Source organism: Anabrus simplex, chromosome 1 (assembly GCF_040414725.1).
Source record: "Anabrus simplex isolate iqAnaSimp1 chromosome 1, ASM4041472v1, whole genome shotgun sequence".
Lineage (NCBI taxonomy): Eukaryota > Metazoa > Arthropoda > Insecta > Orthoptera > Tettigoniidae > Anabrus > Anabrus simplex.
Genome location: NC_090265.1, coordinates 371,906,011 through 371,922,021, shown reverse-complemented (window position 1 = coordinate 371,922,021; position 16,011 = coordinate 371,906,011). Strand labels below are relative to the sequence as shown.

The 16,011-nt window shown below is 41.6% G+C and overlaps 1 protein-coding gene across 1 annotated transcript in view; it reads right to left on the bottom strand.

Annotated features, from left to right (window-relative positions):
* tweek (transmembrane protein KIAA1109 homolog tweek) overlaps positions 1-16,011 on the bottom strand; it is an 843,591-nt gene that overhangs the window by 141,476 nt on the left and 686,104 nt on the right. The window contains 1 exon segment of the mRNA XM_068226772.1: positions 15,339-15,518. Within this exon segment, the coding sequence (XP_068082873.1) occupies positions 15,339-15,518 (180 nt within the window).

Here is a 16,011-nt window from a genome sequence, read left to right as displayed (position 1 = left end):
CGATCCAGAGAACTACCACTACAGCATATTGGTTCTATATATGCCTTATCGATCAGAAACTGAATTACTGGAAGGGTTAAGTCAACTGGTGTTATGAAAAATTAGTAGTGAAAGTTGGTGCTCTCATTGGAGCTGCAGCATGATTGGTCAGTGGATCTACATTCGTCTGCTAAAATTGACAGTACAGAAAGATGGAGTAATTGTCAATATGCCACTCCTTACAGGTAACTATTTAAGAGAAATGCAACAACTATGGCAAAAGATTGAATTCCTCTTCATTGATGAAATTTCTATGGTTCCTTACGAGATGCTTTGTATGACTGACTCTTGCCTGCGACAATTGAAAAATCCAAACACTTTTTTGGGGGTATAAATGTTTTATTATTCGGTGATTTAATGCAATTACCACCTGAGCGAGGACATCAAGTTTTTGAACAACCAGAACATATTAAGCCAGCTACACATTTATGGCAGCTGTTCAAGCTGGTTGAACATAAACAAAACATGTGCCAACAAGGAGACGCAACATTTACTGATGTACTAAATGCCTCGAGAGTTGGAGATTTGATATCTAAGCATCTTGAAATACTTATACAAAAAGTTACAACAGATACTGTCAATGAATTCTCCATTGAGAAAGCACTAAGGATTTATCCAACAAATGATCAAGTAGCTAAATACACTGACTGACAGAGCAAATGCAACACCAAGAAGGAGTGGTTCGAAAGGGATGAAAGTTGGGGAAAAAACAGAGACGGCACGGACGAATAATTTATGTTTATTTCAAACCGATATGCAGGTTACACAATGCGCACGGCATCGACTCAGTAGGATGTAGGACAACCGCGAGTGGCGATGCACGCAGAAACACGTCGAGGTACAGAGTCAATAAGAGTGCGGATGGTGTCCTGAGGGATGGTTCTCCATTCTCTGTCAACCATTTGCCACAGTTGGTCGTCCGTACGAGGCTGGGGCAGAGTTTGCAAACGGCGTCCAATGAAATCCCACACGTGTTCGATTGGTGAGAGATCCGGAGAGTACGCTGGCCACGGAAGCATCTGTACACCTCGTAGAGCCTGTTGGGAGATGAGAGCAGTGTGTGGGCGGGCATTATCCTGCTGAAACAGAGCATTGGGCAGCCCCTGAAGGTACGGGAGTGCCACCGGCCGCAGCACATGCTGCACGTAGCGGTGGGCATTTAACGTGCCTTGAATACGCACTAGAGGTGACGTGGAATCATATGCAATAGCGCCCCAAACCATGTAGCCGCGTTGTCTAGCGGTAGGGCGCTCCACAGTTACTGCCGGATTTGACCTTTCTCCACGCCGACGCCACACTCGTCTGCGGTGACTATCAATGACAGAACAGAAGCGCGACTCATCGGAGAACACAACGTTCCATCATTCCCTCATCCAAGTTGCTCTAGCCCGGCACCATGCCAGGCGTGCACGTCTATGCTGTGGAGTCAATGGTAGTCTTCTGAGCGGACGCCGGGAGTGCAGGCCTCCTTCAACCAATCGACGGGAAATTGTTCTCGTCGATATTGGAACAGCCAGGGTGTCTTGCACATGCTGAAGAATGGCGGTTGACGTGGCGTGCGGGGCTGCCACCGCTTGGCGGCGGATGCGCCGACCCTCGCGTGCTGACGTCACTCGGGCTGCGCCTGGACCCCTCGCAAGTGCCACATGTCCCTGCGCCAACCATCTTCGCCACAGGCGCTGCACCGTGGACACATCCCTATGGGTATCGGCTGTGATTTGACGAAGCGACCAACCTGCCCTTCTCAGCCCGATCACCATACCCCTCGTAAAGTCGTCTGTCTGCTGGAAATGCCTCCGTTGACGGCGGCCTGGCATTCTTAGCTATACACGTGTCCTGTGGCACACGACAACACGTTCTACAATGACTGTTGGCTGAGAAATCACGGTACGAAGTGGGCCATTCGCCAATGCCGTGTCCCATTTATCGTTCGCTACGTGCGCAGCACAGCGGCGCATTTCACATCATGAGCATACCTCAGTGACGTCAGTTTACCCTGCAATTGGCATAAAGTTCTGACCACTCCTTCTTGGTGTTGCATTTGCTCTGTCAGTCAGTGTATAATAAGTTCTCCAGTATTTTGAGAAAAAAGGGATAAATATACATACAATAAAGGCACAAGATCAACTCATTGATGCTCTTATACCTGATGATATCAATAAGACAGGAGATCTCTCTAAGATATCCTGTGCTAACCTTTTCATTTCTACGTAACTATTGCATCCTACATCTGCTCTAATCTGTTTGTCATATTCATACCTTGGTCTACCCCTACCGTTCTTGCCACCTACACTTCCTTCAAAAACCAACTGAACAAATCCTGGGTGTCTTAAGACGTGTCCTATCATTCTATCTCTTCTTCTCGTCAAATTTAGCCAAATCGATCTCCTCTCACCAATTCGATTCAGTATCTCTTCATTCGTAATTCGATCTATCCATCTCACCTTCAACATTCTTCTGTAACACCACATTTCGAAAGCTTCTATTCTCTTTCTTTCTGAGCTAGTTATCGTCCATGTTTCACTTCCATACAATGCCACGCTCCACACAAAAGTCTTCAAAAACATCTTTCTAATTCCGATATCGATGTTTGATGTGAGCAAATTTCTTTTCTTAAGAAAGCTCTTCCTTGCTTGTGCTAGTCTGCATTTTATGTCCTCCTTACTTCTGCCCTCGTTGGTTATTTTACTACCCAAGTAACAATATTCATCTACTTCCTTTAAGACTTCGTTTCCTAATCTAATATTTCCTACATCACCTGCCTTCGTTCGACTGCACTCCATTACTTTTTAGTTTTGGACTTATTTATTTTCATCTTGTACTCCTTACCTAAGACTTCATCCATTCCATTCAGCAACTTCTCGAGATCTTCAGCAGTCTCAGATAAAATAACAATATCATCCGCAAATCTCAAGGTTTTGATTTCCTCTCCTTGGACTGTGATTCCCTTTCCAAATTTCTCTTTGATTTCCCTTACTGCCTGTTCTATGTAAACATTGAAAAGGAGAGGGGACAAAGTGCAGCCTTGCCTCACTCCTTTCTGGATTGCTGCTTCTTTTTCAAAGCCCTCGATTCTTATCACTGCAGACTGATTTTTATACAGGTTGTAGATAATTCTTCGTTCTCGGTATCTGATCCCTATCATCTTCAGAATCATAAATAGCCTGGTCCAATCAACATTATCGAATGCCTTTTCTAGATCTAAGAATGCCATGTACGTGGGCTTGTCCTTCTTGATTCGATCCTCTAAGATCAGACGTAAAGTCAGGATTGCTTCACGTGTTCCTACATTTCTTCTGAAGCCAAATTGATCTTCCCCCAACTCAGCTTCAACTTGTTTTTCCATTCTTCTGTAAATAATACGTGTTAAAATTTTGCAGGCATGAGATACTAAACTAATAGTGCGGTAGTTTTCACACCTGTCAGCACCGGCTTTCTTGGGAATAGGTATAACAACATTCTGCCGAAAATCGGATGGGACTTCTCCTGTCTCATACATCTTGCACACTAAATGAAATAACCTTACCATGCTGGTTTCTCCTAAGGCAGTCAGTAATTCAGAGGCAATATCATCAATTCCAGGTGCCTTGTTCCTATTTAGGTCACTCACAGCTCTGTCAAACTCTGACCTCAAAATTCGGTCTCCCATTTCATCAGCATCAACAGCCCCTTCATGTTCCAGAACGAACTTATCTACATCGTTACCTTGATACAACTGTTGGATATGCTCCTGCCATCTTTCTGCTTTGTTCTTTCCCTAGAAGTGGCTTTCCATCTGAGCTCTTAATATTCATGCACCTAGATTTCCTTTCTCCAAAGGTTTCCTTGATTTTCCTGTATGCAGTATCTACCTTTCCCAGGACCATACAGCCTTCGACATCCTTGCACTTCTCCTTCAGCCATTCTTCCTTAACTACCTTGCACTTTCTATCCACTTCATTCTTTAATCGCCTGTATTATTTTCTGCCCTCTTCATTTCTAGCATTCTTGTATTTTCGTCGTTCATCAATCAGGTCTAGTATCTCCTGAGTTATCCACCGATTCTTAGTTGATTTTTTCTTCCTTCCTAACATTTCTTCAGCAGCCCTACCAACTTCATTTTTCATGACTCTCCACTCTTCCTCTACTGTGTTTCCTTCGGCCTTTTCATTTAGTCCTTGTGCAACATGTTCCTTGAAACAATCCATCACACTCTTTTCTTTCAACTTGTCTAGATCCCATCTTTTTGCATTCTTTCCTTTCTTCAATTTCTTCAACTTCAGATGGCATTTCATGACCAACAAGTTGTGGTCAGAGTCCACGTCTGCTCCTGGGAAAGTTTTGCAATCCAACACCTGGTTTCTGAATCTCTGCCTAATCATAATGAAGTCTATTTGATACCTTCCAGTGTCTCCAGGTCTCGTCCACATATACAGCCGTCGTTTGTGGTGTTTGAACCAAGTATTGGCGAGGACTAAATTATGGTCAGTGCAGAATTCAACCAGCCGACTTCCTCTTTCGTTCCTTTGTCCCAATCCAAATTCTCCTACTGTGCTACCTTCTCTTCCTTGGCCTACCACTGCGTTCCAGTCTCCCATCACAATTAGATTCTCGTCTCCTTTGACATATTGTATTAAATCTTCTATCTCCTCATATATTCTTTCAATTTCTTCATCATCAGCTGAACTAGTAGGCATATAGACCTGCACTATTGTGGTGGGCATTGGTTTGGTGTCTATCTTGGCGACAATAATTCTTTCACTATGCTGGTCGTAGTAGCTTATCCGCTGCCCTATTTTCTTATTCATTATTAAACCAACTCCTGCATTACCCCTGTTTGATTTCGTGTTGATAATTCGGTAGTCGCCTGACCAAAAATCCTGTTCTTCCTGCCAACGTACTTCACTTATACCAACTACATCTAACTTTAGCCTATCCATCTCCCTTTTCAGATTCTCTAACCTACCACAACAATTCAAACTTCTAACATTCCACGCTCCGACTCGCAGAATGTCAGTATCCATCTTCCTGATGATCGCCCCCTCTCGTGTAGTCCCCACCCGGAGATCCGAATGGGGGACTAGTTTACCTCCGGAATATTTTACCCGGGAGGAAGCCATCATCAGTACATCATTCATACAGAGAGAGCTGCATGTCCTCGGGAGGTGGTTACGGCTGTAGTTTCCCGTTGCTTTCAGCCGTGTAGCAGTATCAACACAGCTAAGCCATGTTGAGTATTATTACAAGGCCGTATCAGTCAATCATCTAGACTGCCGCCCTTGCAACTACCGAAAGGCTGCTACCCCCCTTTCGATGAACCATTCGTTAGTCTGGTCTCTCAACAGATACCCATCCGATATGGTTGCACCTGCGGCTCGACTATCTGCATCATTGGGACACGCAAGCCTCCCCACCGCGGCAAGGTCACATGGTTCGTAGAGGAGGTTATGAAAGATAATTGAACCACAGGTTGACAAAGAACACTATGGCTTTTGAAGTAACAGATCAAAAATAGATCTCATTTTTGCTGCTAAGATGATAATGGAAAAACATCGGGAAAAGGGAAAAAATTCATCTTCGTCTTTCTGGACCTAGAAAAAGGCTACGACAGCATACTGAGGTATAAACTTTGGAATTTCTTGATAAGGAGAAACGTTCCAGTATCTCTCACTAGTAACGTAAAAATGTTGTACAAACACTGCCACAGCTGTGTACGGATAGGAAATGGCTATTCCAACTGGTTTGTAACAATTAAAGAAGTGCAACAAGACAGCATTTTGTCACCTCTACTATTTATCATAGTGATGAATGAGATACTGAAAAGAGTGAAACAGCACAGCAAGAACAGTGCATTCAAGGCATTTGAAGATGATGTGGTGATTTGGGGAGGTAATGAGGAAGAACTTCAAGGAAAGATTAATGCTCGGAATTGTCATTTTAAAGGAATTTGGACTTAAAATTACCCTTAAGAAAACAGTTTTTATGACAGTCAACAGACAAAAGTCAGGAGCAATTATCACAATAGACAGACAGAAATTGCAAGAAGTTAACCACTTCCAATACCTCGGTAGTGTCCTGACTGAAAATAACCGATCAAATGCTGAAATCACAGAGTTCAAAGAGGAGCTGTCCTTTACTATCAGGTTAGAAGCCTTCTCTGCGACAGCAGATTTCAATACTAGCCCAACAAACACTTTATCAAGCTTACTTCTTGCCCAAAATAACCTATGGCCTTAAAACTTGTATCATTACAGGCAGGGACATCAAGCTGCAGAAATGAAATTCCTCTGGACAATGCTACAAAATACCATAAGAGATAAGGTCCGCAACGAGAGAATTCACCAAGAGTTTCAAATAAGAGAATTGTTATGTGATACCATAATCAGATCAAGATTGAAATGGTATGGCCATGTAAATGAGAATGGATTCTCGCTCAGTAGCTAAGGAATGGTTGGAAAAAACCTTAGACGGCAAAAGACCTAGCGACAGACCTCGAAGGAGATGGATAGAACACTTCAAACAAGATCTTTTTTTTTTTTCCTAGTTGCTTTACGTCGCACCGACACAGATAGGTCTTATGGTGACAATGGGACAGGGAAGGGCTAGGAGTGGGAAGGAAGCGGCCATGGCCTTAATTAAGGTACAGCCCCAGCATTTGCCTGGTGTGAAAATGGGAAACCACGGTAAACCATTTTCAGGGCTGCCGTCAGTGGGGTTCGAACCTACTATCTCCCGAACAAACAAGATCTAGAACATAGAGGAGTGGACTGGAACCAAGTACAGGAAGAAGAATGATACTTGAATTGACTGAAGTTAAATGAAATGGTGTATGGCTTTTTAGTGTCGGGAGTGTCCGAGGACAAATTCGGCTCGCCAGATGCAGGTCTTTTGATTTGACTCCCACAGGCGACCTGCCCGTCATGATGAGGATGAAATGATGATGAAGACGACACATAAATCCAGGCCCCGCGCCAGCGAAATTAACCAATTAAGGTTAAAATCCCTGACCCTGCCAGGAATCGAACCCGGGACCCCTGTGACCAAAGGTCAGCACGCTAACCATTTAGCCATGGAGCTGGACATTGACTGAAGTGGCGAGCACTCATGCACCAAACCTGGGAAAACTGGAGATGGTTAACTTATGATTATGATGATGATGATGATTATGATAATCGCTGAAAGAAGAATGCTGCCATTAATCCTGAGCTGGGCATCAACCATACACAAAATGCAAGACTGTACAGTAGATTATGCAGTTATTTATCTGGGCTCTCGATTGTTTGCAGCAGGACAGGCTTATGTAGTTCTCAGCAGCGGAATGTCACACAATGGTATCCAAATAAAGAACTTGATTACACAAAGTTAACAGGGAGAGTTGCATATAATGGAGATAAACTGGATGAAATGACAAGGTTGCGAGGACATGAATGAAACAATTTTTGAACTATAGACAAACATACGATATTACTGAGGAATCAAGTATCCTGATAATATACCTACATTCAATCGTGCTGCGAGACTAAAAAATAAGAAAATAAATTAATTAATAATTAATGTTATTTGCTTTACGTCCCACTAACTACTTTTTTTTTTTAAGGTCTTCGGAGACGCCGAGGTGCCGGAATTTAGTCCCGCAGGAGTTCTTTAACGTGCCAGTAAATCTACTGACACGGGGCTGTCGTATTTGAGCACCTTCAAATACCACCGGACTGAGCCAGGATCGAACCTGCCAAGTTGGGGTTAGAAGGCCAGCGCCTTAACCGTCTGAGCCACTCAGCCCGGCAGAAAATAAATTATAATTTATAATTTAAAAAACTAAGAAACATGCTTTAACAGCAATCTGAATTAAAAAGTAGAAAATAACTTTTAAATTTATAGAGTTTGTTCTTACGGATATTAAGTCCAGATCCTCCAGAAAATCAAGATATTCTATAACGTCGGGAACTTTGCATCATGGTCCCTGTCCAGACTGAGCCCAGTAATCATCCTGGAGTCTGGAGGTTCCACACTGCTACAACCCATCAACTCGACTTGTGTAAAAGGTGATATGAATTTCTTTCAAATGAACAATAAAACCAGATTTTCAAAAGAATATAAATTTAATGAACTAACACCTTTCTCTGTACCAACTCCAATGCTTACGTACTGCCCCCTTAGAAATATTCCATGATCTTCAAGCTAGTATCTGTAGCTAAAGACATTTTTTCCTGGTACAATATACACTGACTGAGCGAATGTCATGGTATAGCGGAGCACTGATGCGCAGGTGTGTTATCTGCGTACCACATGCACCCTGTGCCAGCGGCAGTTGTATAGGAGACCTTGTGAGCAGTGGCTGTGCATGTGACAGGTGTAACATGGAACGTCGTCGTGAGCTGACACCGTTCGAATGGAGTATGTTGGTCAGTGCCCGACGGATGGGCGATGGATCCTGCCTGCCTCGAAGGTGTGGTCCAGGGCGCTGGTGTCTCTGTTATGGTCTGGGGTGCATTCTCCTGGTATGGAATGGGCCCCCTAGTTGTTCCAGAAGAGACTTTGAATGGTACGTGGTATGTCGAGCTGTTCAGATACCATCTCCACCCATTTTTGGCCTTCCAGCGCCCAGACGGTTCTGCGGTGTTTCAAGATGATAACGCGCCGCCACATCGCTCCCACATCGCCTGGGAATGGTTCCAGGAACATGCAGCAGAGGTCCAACGAATGCCATGGCCACCCAGGAGCCCCGATATGAACCCTATCGAGCATATCTGGGATGTCAAATTTTATGGCCATGGCTATGCAATACTTAATGAGTACTTGATGGATGTTTTGGATCTTATTCCCAAGCAACAACGAAGATATGGTACATATTAACAATCCTGAGAGAGTTGGTGGCAATACACTGTTACCTACAATTATCCAGACCTTAACATCACAATATGCAGGTTCTTCGTAATATTTTCATGAACACTTTTGCTCTCTCAAGACATAACCTTCCAATGTTAGTTACCAGAAAGAAAGAAGAGGCATATTTTGAAAAGAAGCAAGGGAAGAATTCAAAACTAAGGAAATTTAGAGCTGAGGATGAAGAACAAATAATACAGCAAAATAATAGCATCCTCCACGCTGAAAGTCATTATTTACAAGCCAAGTCACAAAAGGAATACCCTAATCCCTATTTGAATGTTAATGGGCTATTAATGGCATTAAAGATGGTCCACCCTGATACTGTTCTGGTATATACATATTCTTCCAGAAAGTTCAAAGAAGAGTTTCCTAATCTGTGTTTCTAGCCACCATGTTCCGACTCTTGCAGGCTCTGTTATACACTTTAGTGCACAGTAAAATCTTGTAAGTCTGTAGAACAGTGGTCCACCAATAGGGTGGGATGCACAGAGGTATCGAAGGGGTGCGGCGCATCTAAGATCAGAAGCTCATATGACGGTAAAAACTTCATATTTTTTAACAATTATTGCTACATTCAGATTCTCAGTACAGTAAGCCAGACAAGAAGATCTTCCACTCATATTCAGAAACAATATACTTTCAAGGAAACATACTACCTTACTTACAATTTCACAAATGCTGACCAGAAATGCTGGTAGTTAGACCCTGCCAGCAAGAGTTTGAAGATAAGGTGCTGAGATATGTCTTTGACACCAGGGTCCTGTGGTGCCAACTTCACCAATTGTAGCTTAATGACAATGCGCCACTTGACAATATTACTGCCACTAACTCGCTATGCTACAAGAAGAGATCATTCTTTCTCAGCCTGAAATTTGATGTCAGGCAGCACGAGTGAACAGTACAGTGTGCTCTTCAGATGGATTTCTGCCCATTCTGAACATGGGTAGTTTACCTTTTTTAGTGGTAAATGTATCGTAGTAATCATGGCCAAGTGGCTGATTCACAGTAGGAGAGAGCAGACTAATTACAACTGTATTTCCCAGAGAGTCACGAGTAAATGTCAAATTCTTCATAAAGCAAGCTACAGTTCCTCTGAAAGCACTAAGAGCATCTTAGAGGTCTTAACTAGCATAATTTGCTTTCACAGGCCACTGATTGTTGTAGTTGTTGTTGTTAACATACGATCTTGTGAGTCAGATTTTTGTACAATCTAATGGAGCAATATGGGGAAGGAAGGAAGGAAGGAAGGAAGGAAGGATAAACGGGGGGGAGGGGGGGAGGGGGTTGCAAAATGTTATGCTACATAAGGGGGAGGGGAGGGAACATAAAAGGTTTACGAATGATTGCTGTTGAAGATTCAAAACAACAAAAATTATGTTTTGAACAATCACAGAGAAGCAGAAGGAGCCTACATAATTCCTTAGCATCCCAAGCACTTGAAGTAAGATCAGTGCAGTGTGTATGGACCTTCAACAAGTTGTGTGTATCCCTACCCTGACACATTCTGACAGATTTCACAAACGACACCAATCATACTACAATTTGTGCATCCATTTATATGATGCTAATAAAACATTTATGTGCCTGTGACACAAAACAATTGCAGGTACAACAGGAGGTGATGATATTCTATCCTGTCTAATGCAGTGCTCAACAATATGAACGGAAACATCTAGTAATATGGAGTGAGGTGGTGATTACCGTTTCAAGAGGAAGTACAACTGGGCAACCACCCTCTATATAACACTAAACAGAGGGGAAAAATGGAAAGGATCCAACACTTCGAAAAATTAAGTTGTCAGCTAAAGAAAGACGAGAGCCACGAAGGGCGTGAAAATAAAAGACTCCCTACGCCTCGAAAATCTAATACCGTCGGGGTTGGAAAGGAACAAGAGTTGACCAAGGGAAGTCGGACATGATAGATGAAAGTGAGGAGTCTGACACAAGTACGTGGAAGCAATGCCAGGACTCAGCTCAGGGCCCCTGCTCGCCAACCTACGCTCCTAAGTTGAGAGCCCTTGGAGCCCCTTTTAGTTTCCTATTACGACAGGGATAGCGTGGGTGTTATTCTACCGCCCCCACCTACAGGGTAATAATAATATGGAGTGACAAATGTGCAGCACAGAATATGCATTTATCTGTCCTTGGGCAAATTCAAAGTCAATGAATACATATGATAGAAACTCTGCAGCGATAGAAAAAGAGGAAATGAGTATGCAAGGCGCTTGTACCTTTACAGTTACACGAGATCTTCAAATCAGTACCAAACATCTGAGGTTATCAACTGCGGCTTCTCTTCTAAAAACAATGCACCTTGGTATATCAATAGTATCAATGATACAGCTCTCAGCTGCAAATTCTGGAGCTGAAGTGTAACTGAACATAGCTTTGTTTATATATTTCCAATTTATAAGACATTTTCTGAAGTGTGTTTTCCAAACTGTTCTTTAACCTGTGTTCAACACACAAGATGTGGCTGTATACACATAGGCATTTCTTTAGCATTAAGTATGTTTTTGGTCCGTAACTTCTAAACACCTTATTTGCACTTAGCTAAGCTCTGGGTTCTAATCTTCAATACTGTAACAAGAGAGATGAAATACCGTATTTCACGGCATAATCGTCGCCACCGCGTAATCGTCGCATCCTTTATTTTCAATACAAAAATCGGACTTTAAACCTTTAATTACATAATCGTCGCACGTCCAAATTTTGTTCACTAATCTGGTTAAAAGGTAAATGGAACTGCAACGTAAGTTGCACATGAATGCGCAATTTAAATACGTGTATGGTTTATGGGCAATTAGGCAACACAGTCTCGTTTGCGACATGTTGCACAACGTATAAATAAATAATACCGGTATATGTACGACGCATGGCTTACCGGTAGGCTACCGGCAGTTTGACAATGTTGTCGCGAGACAGTGTACTATTTATTCACCACCTACATATTATGAGTTCCCATTTGAAATACGTAAGGCTGTAAGTTATCGCTTATCGGCAACGTCGCCAGGAAATACCGGGTACGTGGGTTGAGTGGACCTCGAACCAGTCTTCAGATACAGGTAAAATTCCCTGACCCGGCCGTGAATTGAACCCGAGGCCTCCGTGTAAGAGGCAAGCACGCTACCCCTACACCATGGGGTCGGCTCCTGTGTTATTGCGCACGAAGTGAAATCCAAGACGATAATGCAGATTTCCACGGAATTATTCAGCTCACGGTCAGCCGAATTATTTACGATGTCTCAGTTGTCATCGCTAGACTCTTATCTTACTACTACGTCATAAGTGCCCGGGCATGGGATGAAAACTTTTATCCAAGCAGTCAAGATAATTATTATCCAATGCTATTAAAGTTTTATTTTATAAACTCGTCAGTAATGTAATGTAAAATCATCAATAACTGGGAAGAAATATTAACCTAATTACCGTATGTTTAAAAGAAATTGAAAAAAATGAATGTTTGTTACTTACGTCTCGGAATACAGTCAACTATACAGTAGATCTACACCGCGCTAGCTAGAGCTCCGGTTTGCGAGCTTTGCACAAGCGCAGTAGTGTATCGCAACCAACGAGCTAAACTGATAAATTGCTGCATGCTTCCTTGTTGCCTAACAGTATTGGCTGCTCTGGAATGGACAGATCACAGATGCATTTATTTGTTTCAGATTTACGTGATTACTGTAGACATGTATGCGTGAGAATTTAAGTTTTTAATTTGTGTTTGGGGTGTTTGCAGAAATAATTTGTTTTAATAGTGAACAATTACGGAAAGTCATTTATATCGCAAAACATTAACGTGTGAAGGATTTATAAGCGATTATGGGTAAATATAGAAATTATTCTGCAGGCTTCAAGCTAAGCGTAATTGCCTTCGCTGAACAGCACGGGAACAGAGCTGGAGAAAGAAAATTTTTAGTGAGTGAAAAGTTGGTGCGTGACTGGCGGAAAGTAAAAAACAAGCTAAAAAGCACAAACCCTTCTAGACGCGCGTTTAGAGGTCCTAAAACAGGGAAGTTTCCTATAATTGACGAAGAAGTGTTTAGGTACGTCAGTGAAATACGTAACAATGGCTGCAGTGTATCATATGAAATGTTACAAATTAAGGGACAGGAGGTAGCGCGCAAACACAACATACCGGTAACTCAGTTTAAGGCGACTCGTGGGTGGATTAAAAGGTTCATGCGACGACACAATCTGTCAGTGCGAAGGAGAACAACACTAAGCCAAAAGTTGCCTGCTGATTACACGGACAAGATTGTAAATTTTCACCGATTTGTCATACGTTTGCGCAAGGAAACTTCGTACTTGCTTTCTCAAATCGGTAATGCCGATCAGACTCCAATCTTTTTTGATATGCCTCCCAACAGCACTATTGCGCTAAAAGGATCACGGAGTTTAAATTAATGAAAACCAGCGGTAGTGAGAAGTTGCGATGTACGGCAATGCTAGCCATTACAGCTGACGGGAGAAAGTTGCCGCCTTACATCATTTTCAAGAGGAAAACGATGCCTAAGAATATACAGTTTCCCCGTGGAATTCATGTACGAGTGCAACCAAAGGGTTGGATGGACGTAGAACTCATGCTGGACTGGGTTAAAACTGTGTGGAATAGAAGACCTGGTGCACTACTAAAACAACCAGCTCTGCTTGTTTTAGATAGTTTCCGAGGTCACCTCGTGAACGAAGTGAAGCAAATTCTCACTACAAATAAGACACGACAGATAGTCATTCCTGGTGGCCTAACATCTGCTTTGTAGCCACTAGACGTATGTGTTAAACCCTTTAAAGACCACTTACGTCGATTTTACAACGAGTGGATGATGAGCGGCGATCAGCAATTGACGCCCGCCGGAAATATCAGGCGTCCACCCTTGGACTTGTTATGCTCATGGGTGAAGAAGAGTTGGGATCTTATACCACCTGAACTAGTCTCCAAGAGCTTCAAAAGGACTGGGATTTCGAATGCACTAGACGGTTCCGAAGATGACGCAGTGTGGCAGGGAGACGACGAATCTGATACTGGTATTAACAGAGGCGAGGACGGCGCATCAGATAGCGAAACCTGCGATAGCGACACCGAAGATTTGGAATACATTGCGTACCGGTAAGTCCGCATTTCACAACAAAGCGATAATTTTTTGCAAGTGTAATATTTTAACTTTAATACTCAAATTAATGACAATTAACTTAATACGTTAATTTTTATTTTCAGGTTGGAAAAACGTTCGCCGAATTGTTGCGAAAAATTATGAATTTTGTTTTAGATTATTTTAATTATTTTGATGTATAAACGCGAGTATTCCGTGCAACTTTAATTTGTATCAAATACAATTTAGTTATAAATACATTTTTTGAGTAATACAAATACTGGTAATAAATATTCATCGTATAATGGTCGCACCCTACAATTTTTCGAAAATTTTTGTATAAAAAGTGCGACGATTATGCCGTGAAATACGGTACAAAGTCTGAAGCTAAAATGGTGTATCTTTTTCCTGTACTCATAACACACATCCCTTACAAATCTATTTGTACAACCTACGCTGACAAAATCAATTTGCACTGTCTCAAATGGCAACAAAGATTGCAATTTATTTAATTACTTATAAGAAATGTCTGTCAACGACTCAACTGCCAAAACATATATGTGGAAATTATAAAAATTTGGGCACTCCAAAAAAGTAAGATAAATTATATTATTGAAGGTAGGAATCAAGGAAGGAGGATATGAAAAAAAACAAGGGAAAAAAAGGATAATGAGAGGCTAATGGGGGGAGAAGGACCAAAAATAGTAAAAGAAAAGAACAAACACTACAGGACAATGATGAACTTAATTCTTCACACATTACCGATGGGCTCTCCCCTCAAAATTCTTAGTTCTTTCATGTCTATTTCTTCTCAGTCCCTGACAAGCTAATTTTTGCTTCCCTGTTTCACCGAGAGGGTGGGCATTCACACATCCCTCTGCTCATGCTAGTCTGTCATTATGCTAATCCTTTAGTTTTATATTCTTCTTCTTAGTTTCTTCTCATTCATGATTTTATTTGTACTGTACTTATGGTTGTTCCATTTTCATGTGATGGGATACACTTTAAGGATTATCTAACATGGATATGGTAAGAGTAGAAGGTAAGAACTGCAAAGGAAGGTTCTTGGTGGGGGTGGAGGGTGGGACATATTTCACCTGTAACTTTCTTGCTTAAGTTATAAAATACTATAACTGAAATGAAGGATTACAAAAGATAGAAGCACACAATAACATCAACTCAGTCTACATACTGATGAATTATCACTACCATAATTTAAATAATTTTGGAAATGGATGTAGAACTTTGGTACTTCTGATTTCTCCAGATACAATGTAAATATTGGGTTGGTTACAGATTATTCTACTACTAAAGTTTTAATGACAATTACAAAGAATGACTCACTGGAAAAGCGGATAACAGCTTGACTCTGGTCGGAGGCTTTCAGACCTTTCAACTGCTGCTCACACTGAAAGTTTAATTTACGGCTCCGTGACAAATGGAACTTGACAAATTCTACATTGACACTTAGTGAATCCTTGCGTTCACTATCAGCTAATGGAGACCACTGAGCTTCTTTCAATCCTGGAACATAACAATAAAATTAACTCTGATGTTTGTAGGGGCAATTAAGGTACAGTTAGTGCTATTCATAAAGGAATTTCAGTTACCTGTCAACTAGAATACAGTCTGTAACGCTAGGCACCATTCTCAAGATATTTGCAACCCTTCACTTCAATGAAATTATAAGAACTCTTACTAGAGTTGGTAAACTGACCGAGCTCATGAAAGCTCTGGACAAACACACTGTCAAAATTCTTGCAATTCAAGAGACGTGTATTCTATCGCAGGTTACGTCAAAGATATATGAATATTGGAATTTTTTAATTAGAAGAAGAAGAAGAGGAAGAGACATTGCAAACCATAAGCATAAACCAGTGAAATATTTTTAAAATTACATTTTAAAGAGTGTTATTTATTGGATCTATTTTCTATGTCAATTTTAAATGAATTATTAGCTGAAGATGTCATATATATAAGATGACATCTGTTCTAAAAGTAATATAATGTGTTATTA